Source organism: Protobothrops mucrosquamatus, unplaced genomic scaffold (genome assembly GCF_001527695.2).
Source record: "Protobothrops mucrosquamatus isolate PMUCROS unplaced genomic scaffold, P.Mucros_1.0 scaffold467, whole genome shotgun sequence".
Classification (NCBI taxonomy): Eukaryota; Metazoa; Chordata; class Lepidosauria; order Squamata; family Viperidae; genus Protobothrops; species Protobothrops mucrosquamatus.
This window is the reverse complement of record NW_015386788.1, coordinates 47863-57651: the sequence shown is the minus strand read 5'-3', so window position 1 is coordinate 57651 and position 9789 is coordinate 47863. Positions and strand designations below refer to the sequence as shown.

At 46.2% G+C, this 9789-nt stretch overlaps 1 protein-coding gene across 1 annotated transcript in view; it reads right to left on the bottom strand.

Moving 5' to 3' along the window:
• The window catches only part of LOC107287994 (venom factor), a 97050-nt gene extending 89751 nt beyond the window's left edge, over window positions 1-7299 (bottom strand). Inside the window, exon 1 of the mRNA XM_015816564.1 lies at window positions 7201-7299. Coding sequence (XP_015672050.1) covers window positions 7201-7271 — 71 coding nt within the window. The 5' untranslated portion in view covers window positions 7272-7299. The remainder of the gene's footprint in view (window positions 1-7200) is intronic.
• Between the last annotated feature and the right edge of the window lie 2490 nt (window positions 7300-9789).

Genomic DNA, 9789 nt, shown 5'->3' with positions numbered 1-9789 from the left:
GTATATTCATCAGGGATATGATTTAGTTCATACCTGAGTGGCCTAGTGTTTTTCCCTACTTTCTTCAATTTAAGCCTAAATTTTGCAATGAGAAGCTCATGATCTGAGCCACAGTCAGCTCCTGGTCTTGTTTTTACTGACTGTATAGAGCTTCTCCATCTTTGGCTGCAGAGCACATGGTCAATCTGATTTCTGTGTTAACCGTCTGGTGATGTCCATGTTAGAGCCGTCTCTTGGGTTGTTGGAAAAGAGTGTTTGTTATGACCATCGTATTCTCTTGACAAAATTCTATCAGCCTGTGCCCTGCTTCATTTTGTACTCCAAGGCCAAACTTGCCTGTTATTCCAGTTATCTTTTGGCTTCCTACTTTAGCATTCCAATCCCCCATGATGATAAGGACATCATTTTTGGTGTTGATTCTATAAGGTGCTGTAGGGCTTCATAGAACCAGTCAATTTCATCCTCTTCAGCACCAGTGGTTGGGGCATAGACTTGGACTACTGTGATATTGAATGGTTTGCCTTGGATTCGCACTGAGATCATTCTGTCATTTTGGGGATTGTATCCCAGTATTGCTTTTACTCTTTTATTTACTCTTTTATTAACTATGAAGGCTACTCCATTTCTTCTGAGGGATTCTTGCCCGCAGTAGTATACCTGATGGTCCTCTGAATTAAATTCACCCATTCTTGTCCATTTTAGTTCGCTGATTTCTAAGATATCGATGTTCAGTCTTGTCATCTCTTGTTTGACCACGTCCAGCTTGCCTTGATTCATGGATCTTACATTCCAGGTTCCTATGGAGAAAAGATCTTTACAGCATCGGACTTTCCTTTCACCACCAGATGCATCCAGCTGAGCGTCCTTTCGGTTTTGGCCCAGTCGCTTCACTCTTTCTGGCGCTACTAGTACTAGCCCTCTGCTCTTCCCCAGTAGCATATTGGACATCTTCCGACCTGAGGGGCTCATCTTCCAGCATCATATCTTTTTGCCTTTTGCTACTGTCCATGGGGTTTTCATGGCAAAGATCCTGGAGTGGGTTGCCATTTCCTTCTCCAGTGGATCACATTTTGTCAGAACTCTCTGCTATGATCTGTCTGTCTTGGGTGGCCCTGCACAGCATAGCTCATAGCTTCATTGAGTTACACAAGCCCCTTCGCCACTACAAGGCAGTAATCCATGAAAGAGGTTATATATTATATATTTTTAACAAATGCCTTATTAACATATCTTGACATCCTGAATCGCATTTTATTGGCTCTCGCTCTGTTTGCCTTTAAACAGAGCAATTTGAAAGTAAAGCCTTTGGAGGTTTTCTCCTTGTAATCTGACAAGTGTGCAGTTTCACATAAACTGTCTGCAATGTAAATGAATTGGCTTCTCAGAGCTACCTGATTACTACTACAAACTATGCCGAATATGGAGACTGGAGTAATCAATAGTTTTTGCAGGAATGTATCCCCACACAGACATAATAAATGATAATAACGATTACACTTGCACTATTATATCAGAGTGCACAGATCAAATGATTGTCAGAATTGGCTGTTGCCCATGTGTAGGAAAGTCAAGTGATGGCAAAATATTGGGCAGAGAGGCAATAGAGGTAGGATAGGAATCCGCAATGGCACAGCCAATTTAAAGCTGGGGTCCATTTCTGAGAAAGAAATATTGTTCCCGTGTGCCATGAAGTAGCATTAAAAACTCATGCATGACTCCTGCTATTAAAATTCTCCAGTGCTTGGGGCAGTTAATGCAAACAGTATTAGAAATTGCATTTATTTATGTATTTCTTTATCAATCCTTTCAAATCCATGCAAATTATTCCCGTCTAATGAGGGGTCTCTCATTCCAGAAGGCCTAAAAGAAAGGACAGTTTTCCCTTTCCTCCTGAATGATAGGCATTTGAGTTGAATTGAAATGAACTGAATTGAATACTTTATTTGGCTAAGTGTGATTAGACACACAAGGAATGTATCTCCATACTGAAGCACTCAGTTTACTTGCAAGGCAACAGAGAAAATAATGATAATAACTTGGGGATCAGGCTGCTCCAAAGTGAAGAAGCTACTACTGAGAAGGCCATGTTAAGGGGACTTTCTGGTGAAAGGTGGGCACCTAGAGCACCCCTTCGTGGCTAGACAATGGTGGTGAACTTTTTGGTGTGTCAAAAATTCTGGAAATGGCTATTTTTTTTCTTGTGTCTCTCTCACAAACATACACACACACACACACATGCATGCCCTCAACTAAAAAGAAACACTTCTTTATATATTCATTTGTTTTTTTAAAAAATACAGTGCAATCGTGTGTGATTCCCCAGGATCTGCTTCATGCCACTTATCTTCAGGTAGCCTTCTCTTTATGTTGACAGGTCCCTGCGGCCTACCTGAGATTGCTCCGTGTCGCCTGAGACCTTTGTTCTTGAGGCAACTTCAGAGAAAGCTCTTCTGCGGCCTCTGCAGCCCCTGAAAACCCTGTGAAAACCCATCCCTTCCTCCTGTGATTTTTGGAGGCTTCGGAGGATGCATGAGAACATGGTCCTCTTGCATGGAGAGACAGATTTCCCCACACAAGAACTGACCTCTGAAAACCACTTTCAAGAGTAATTGTTGGGTGTTGGTGCTGAGTCAATTTGACAAATATGTTGGTGCTGAGTCAATTTGACAAATATGTCATAGATTCGCCATCACTGTAGAGCTAAAAATTTTTATATAAAAGTTTATATGAAATATACTCCCATTTATTTATATTTCAACCACCTCACCTAAAGGGATATGCTAAAACAGTCAATAGTTGTCTTAAATAGCCAGGTCAAGTGATGGATTCTTGACAAGGAAATACATTACCATCTCCTTCACGGCTGAGGGCATCATCCATCCCTCAAGGATGAATGTGCCACCTCCTATGTCCAGCTACCCTTTCCTCTCTAGCGGTACATATTAGCCAGGAGGGCCCAAATCTACTTTACAGAAGATTGAACTCATTCCATAGACGACCATGTCTACTTCAGTGCCACAGGCCTGGACAAATCCCAGATGACTTGCAGGATTTTATTTCTCTTGTGCCATGAGACCTTGCCCATCCAGAATCCATCTTAGAGCAGATATGAGCAAGTTTATTCATAAAATGCCCAGCCAGCAGGATCTCCCAGGCCCACTGTACTAAAAAAGTATAAGACACTTCAAATAACACCACTGATCAGCACTTCACAGAATGCAGAGAAATATGAATGCCTAAGAATGTACATCTCCATATAAGTTTCCTTGGATTAACAAAGTGTTCCTTCCCTTGATCCAAGAATTGAAGTGTAGTTAAGATTTCATGGTGAAAATTGCCAATAATTAATTAAGTTAATTATGATAATACACATACAAGCACTTTTTTAAAAAAATATTTATTAGGTTTTACAAGGATAGGGGAAGGGTGGGGTCAATATGGGTATTAGGTAGGGTTCGGGAGTGGGATTAGGTTAAGGGTAGGTACAAAAATGGGGTTACCCCAAACAATAATTCCACACTTTAGCAAGTAGACTGTCGTCCAGATACAAGTATTAAATAGCAGTAATTAATATAATGATAAATAGCTATAGTCAATAAAAATAACAGTAATCATAAAAATATTAGTTAATCCACAGATATCATTCATCCTAATAGACCTCACAATCCTTTCTCGCTAGATCGTATTGCTAACCATTGATAAAAATTTTCCCATGTTTTAAAATAAACTGAATCTTCTTTCTTTTTAATCTCTAGGGTTAGTCTGTCCATTTCTGCACATTCTAAAATTTTTGTAATTATAATCTGGTCAGATGATACATTTTCATTTTTCCAAAATTGGGCAAATGCTATTCTCGCAGCTGTTAATACGTGTAATATTAAATATTCATTCTCTTTTCCATAATTAAGTCCTAGTATTCCCAACAAAAAACAGTTCTGGCTTAAATTCTATCTGTATTTTAGTCATCTTTTCCAGCCATATATGAATCTTAAACCAGAATTTCTTTGCGCTGTGGCAGGGGTCAGCAAGCTGAAACACTGAAAGAGCCACTTGGACCCGTTTTCCTCACAAAAGAAAAAACTGGGAGCCGCATAATGCGCGTGCGTATGCGCACGGAACAGGGGGCTTGATTAAAGAGTGGAGCCTAAGGCGAGACATGCACCGGCTCTGCCCCCGTCCAGCTCTGTCCTGGCTTCTCCTCCCCTCAGAAAAGACTGCTCTCCCCCCACCCCATGCTCTCCCTCTCTGGGACTTTCTTCTTTCCGCCTTTTGGCACGAAGGTTCCCAGGGAGCGGAGGAGGCAACCCTCGAACCGCGCTGGCTTCCTCCCGTGGATCTCCCCCCCGCGTGACCTATCAAAGGAAGCGGGAATGGCTGCAGCCGGGACACGCTTACCTGGCCAGAGTACTTTTGCCTGACACGGGCAGGCCATGGAACAAATAGAGGCTTTTGCTGAAGCGGTGAGCGGGAGGCCTGCCTCGGGCACAGTGGGGCTGCTGGAGGCTGAGGCCCCCGAAGTGCAGACCAGGCTATCTTCCATAGCGGCGGGACAGCGACTGTGGGAGCAACAGCCTGCTCATCTCCACCGGTGGCGGTGGCGGCGGAGCCAGAGCCATCTGGTGCTGTTTACACGGCCATTCGTCCGCATGACTGAGATAGGCAACGGCCCCAACTCTGGTCCGGGGAAACAAGAGCGGAGGGCGCTGCCTATCTCAGTCACGCGGACGAACAGCCGTGTAAACAGTACCAGATGGTGCTGCCGCCGCCGGAGATAAGCAAGCTCAGGGAGATGCGTGGCCGGCTCATCTGCCCAGGGACAGCCCAGGGAGCGATGCCCCTGCCGCCCGCCACCCCCGCCGGGACTGCCGCCTGGACAGGCTTGGGGAGACACATGGCCAGCTTGGCTGCCCAGAGAGTGATGCTGGCGCTGGCCACCACCCGGGGGGACTCCCACCCGGGGGGCAGCAGGAGGAAGAAGGGGAGGAGGAGGGCGAGGAAGCCGCTGCCCCAGCCGGGACTCCTTGCTGCCCGGGCTCACCCTCCACCCATCCAATGTAGCCGCTGCGAGCCCCTCCGCCGGCCCGCCTGCTCCCCCCGGGCATCCCTCTTGCCCCAACACCTGCCCAAGCCGCCCGGGGGATGGCAGGAGGAAGAAGGGGAAGAGGAGGGCGAGGAAGCGACCACCGCCGGGACTCCGCACTGCCTGGCCTCGCCCTCCGCCCATCCAATGTAGCCGTGGCAGGCCACAGTGGGGGCTGGTGCCGCGCGGGCCGCTGACCCTGGCCACTATGCTGCAGCTGCTCTGCTTGACCAGCCCCTGCCAGCCCCTCCGCCGGCCTGGCTACTCCCCCCCTGGCACCCCTCTTGCCCGGGCACCCGCCCAAGCCACCTGGGGGGCAGCAGGAGGAAGAAGGGGAGGAGGAGGGCAAGGAAGCCACCGCTTATGTGTTACGCTGATTCCATGTGGTTGTATTAGTCTATTTGTGGTTTCTGTTTTTGATGTATGGCAATTTCTTTAATTTCACAACATATAGACAGATTTAACTATAGTTTCAATTGGGAAAATGTGACAATCCTAGACCAGGCCAAATCCAAAAATGCCAGGGAATTTCTAGAAGCCTGGCACTCTGACAAATCAGCCATTAATAGACACATAGACATTAACAATATCTATAGACTATACAAAAGAGACAATCAACCAGCCCAAAAGAGAAAAAGACTCCAGCACCCCTCCACCAGTAATCAGTGCTCAGATCAGCATAGATTAGCTCCAAGGTCAACTTCAGACCAACAATCAAGTAAGCAATACCCCAATCAAGAAACTGCCAAAGAAGTCAACAGTAAACAGCCCAACCAAAGAATCCCTAAGACCGCCCACCCCCACCCCCCCACCCCCCAGACAGGCAAGACACCAGAATATAAACAGACAGCAAACAGCACTCCTTACTAGCACTGATGATGTTACCTAGTCAGGGTAATGAAACGTTTGCTAGAAAACAAACAAGCTCAGAGAGCACCAAGGACTATTCTATTCTATTCTATTCTATTCTATTCTATTCTATTCTATTCTATTCTGTTCCATTCCATTCTTCTGATGCAATGTTCATATTACCCATTTTTGCACAGATGTCGCTTTTGTTATTATAACGCTCATTATTGTTAAATGAACAAACCAATAAAATCCTTCTGAATTTCTGCTTGTTGAAACCTTAACAAGAAATTAATTATCCATTAATGGTTGTATTCTGAAGGGAAAGGTAAGAGGCCTTGTCTAAAATCACAAACCTTACTGTTTACAATACCACTGGAACATCCCACACACAACAAATCCTGCACTTCAAATTGCCTTCCTAAAGTGAAAAGGAAGTGGTTCCTATGGTAAAGGGCTTAAACATTGCCTTCTGGACCAGAATTGCACATTTACTTTTCTTTCCTGCAATAAGAGCTGTTATATGTATACTGACAAACCACCTTCTTTGCCTCCTCTTCCTCCTCCTGTCTTTTGCTTTTGCAGTAGCTGATTCTCCATACTGGGACCAGAGAAATATAGTCAGCCTCATTGCTGCTATCACTTGTACATCATTTAGTTACACAAAGTGTATATCTGCTGCAAAGTCATACCTGGTTTTCCAGTATAGGTACACACAGCAAAATAAATATCTTCTCAAAACAAGCAGGCAGGTCAGTCTCTATGTCACTGAAGTCTTAAGTCATGATGGCTAAAGATTACTTGAAGACATCAGAAACAAAGAACGTAGGATGACTGTTGTCTAGATATCCAACTTAACTGTTTTCTGGAAGTTGTTGACCCTTCAAAAATAGTATGCTTAGATGCACACATACACACACACACACACACACACACACACACACACACACACACACCAGCCATAACTGAGAACAAGAGGTGTTTATATTTGTCCAGAGAATCTTCATTTCAAGGACAATTCCTCAGCTTAAGAACTTCAGGGTCTGTCAGTTCCCCTTACTGATGACTGTAATACTTTTATTCCTGTCATGGGATATATTGGACTTTCTGAGAAAGCTCCAAATGGTTTGGGGCCACCTGCAAGGAAATTCATTACCCTGTAAAGGACACAGCCTTGGACGTGATGGTTCTGCTTAGCACAGACTGTCATGGAAGAGAAAGCCTTTCCCAGCACTGCTTGTCTTTACTTGTCAAATATCTGTGATACTTACAGACCCCCGAGGGAAGACGCTGGAAAACCAATTAATAGAGCAGCCACAAGAGAGAGAGCCATTCCCTCCATGATAGTCCAGAGGGGCAAGAGACGTGCTGACAACTCCAGTATTTATCCAGAGAGCCTGCTTGAATCCAAGCCCCTTTGCAATTGCTGAATGTTTAATCAGTACACAAGAGGGAGGAGGAGCTTGAATAACTAGGAAATTTCAGAGGAAATTAATGAAAAATCACGTGGGATTATTTGTCTTCTTTCTCTGGGTTCAATGCAATGGCTCACTAGCAGTTTTTGTGCAATTTGTTTTTGACATTCTTCATTTACATCTGCAAATATTCCTTTATCTGATGATCTGGAACTAAAAAACTCACTTTGCCCCTCTCCCTTATACACACATTTGGAAGGGATTTTAAAGTAGCCCAATTCTGGGTTACAGCGACTCACCCCAAAGTCTCTTCCTAAATATATCACAGTAATTTTATTAAGGCATTGCTGTTGTTTCCACAGGTTTTGGGAATAGGAAATGACACTTATTTGGAAATGACCTACTTGGGAAGCTGGTGATATGTGACTCTGATGATGATTTTTGATGTGATTCTAATCATATGTTCGAATATGTTAGAAATTATTTTTATTTAGATATAAGTAGCCTAGACTTGTGTCTCATGGAGTAGACAATGCTAAGTGAAAAAATTAATGAATGGATAAATAAATAAGCAAGCAATAAAGGAATCTACTTCGCTACACAGTAACCCCTTTTAACCCCTTTTATAGCTAGCAATACCTTGAATGTGTGCTCTTCTGGCAGGGCATCACACAAACAGGAATGATAATGATGATGATGTTATCCAATCTGTTGTGTCCGACTCTTGGTGATTGTACAGGCCAGGTCTCTCCACATCTTCCAATACTTGTATTACATCTTTGAGTTGTTCTATGCTCTACCTCAGACATGTCAAACACAAGGCCCGTGGGCCAAATCTGGCCCACCTTGTGGTTATATCTGGCCCGTGGAGCTGCCCTGGAAACAGCGAAGGACTGGCCCATGGCACCTTGGTCTGGCCCAGGCCGACCGGTCGCTGGTCTACAACCTGGTGATGGCTCTCTAGACCAAAATGCACTCAGCCCAGGAACCAGTGAGGGGCCTCCCCTGCCCCCTGGGCACACATGCAGGAGGTGGAGAGCGCACAGAGCCCAGCATGCCTGCTGATCGTCTTGCCCCATTCTGAGTGCTTCCCTTTCACTCAGGACATTAGTGCTCACAGCCTCCTGTGTGCACACCCTGGGGCGAGGCAGAGGCAACAGGACAGCCCATCGCCGGTTCCAGGGCTGTCCCGAGGGTCAGATCAACCAAGTTGCCTCTCCTTCCTTTCTTCCTCTTTCCCTCCCTCCCTCCTTCTCATTCCCATCTCTTTCCTTCCTCCATGCTCAGGAAGGAACGACGGGAGGGGGAGAGATTGCCAGCACTGCTGGTGGCCATGCTGCCATCATCCATGGCTATCTCAGTGAAAGAGAAGTGGTCCCGGTGAAAGGGAAGTTGTGGTTGCGAGGCTAGGTAAGCAAGCAGGGGCGCCGATCTCTGTGCACTCACCACCTTCTATGCGCACCCACTCCACCCCACCCCCCTGAGGTCCACCATAATCCTGATGCAGCCCTCAATGAAATCAAGTTTGACACCTCTGCTCTAGCTGGTGTCAGCTTTGATGGTGTCCAGCCACCACATTCTTTGCCAGCCTGGTATCTTTTTACCGCTAACTCTTCTGAACATAATTGCTTTCTCCATTAAATTCCTCCACACAAATGGCCAAAATAAGTGAGACGCAGATTTGTGATTTTGCCTTCCAATGACATGCCTGGTGATATGTGCTCCAGTACTTGCTTGTTGGTTGCCTTTGCAACACCGCTATCATGCTGCCCCTAATCCAGAAATGGCGAACCTTTAAGAGACCGAGTGCCCAAACTGCAACCCAAAACCAACTTATGTATCATCGGGTGCCAGGTGGGCATGGCCAATTGGGTGGGCGTGGCCAATTGGGTGGGCGTGGCCCATTGGGTGGGCATGGCTGTGGTGGTCATGGCAAACTGGGTGGGTGTGGCCGGGGTGGGCATGGCCACCTCAATGTTGCTTGTGGGGAGGGACGCCCGTGGGGGCCAGGCAGGGTTGGGGGAGATCCAGGGGGTCTCTGGTGGGTGGGACGGTGGGTAGGAAGCTCGTCCTGCTGAGTGAGGGAGGCGAGGCAGGGGGCAGAGCAGGGGTGCCATTTGCAGCAAACGGCTGGTTTTGGTGCAGCATGGCTGTTTGCCGCCTCACGTATTGCGCCCAATGCCGCTGCAATGCGGCTTGGCCAAAAGCGGCCATGGAACAAGTGGGGCAGGTTCCCCCCTAACTTGCCCATTCAGCTACAACTTTGGTGGCTCTGTAGGCAGAGCTGTGAAGCTCTCTTCTCTGACAGAGAAGAGAACTTTGCAGCTCTGCTTACAGAGCCACCAAAGCAGCAGATGGAGTGCCGGAGGCTCGAGAAGGGAGGGCACTGAAGATACAGAACTTTTATTATACACATTAGAAAACTACATTATGTTACTTTTTGAC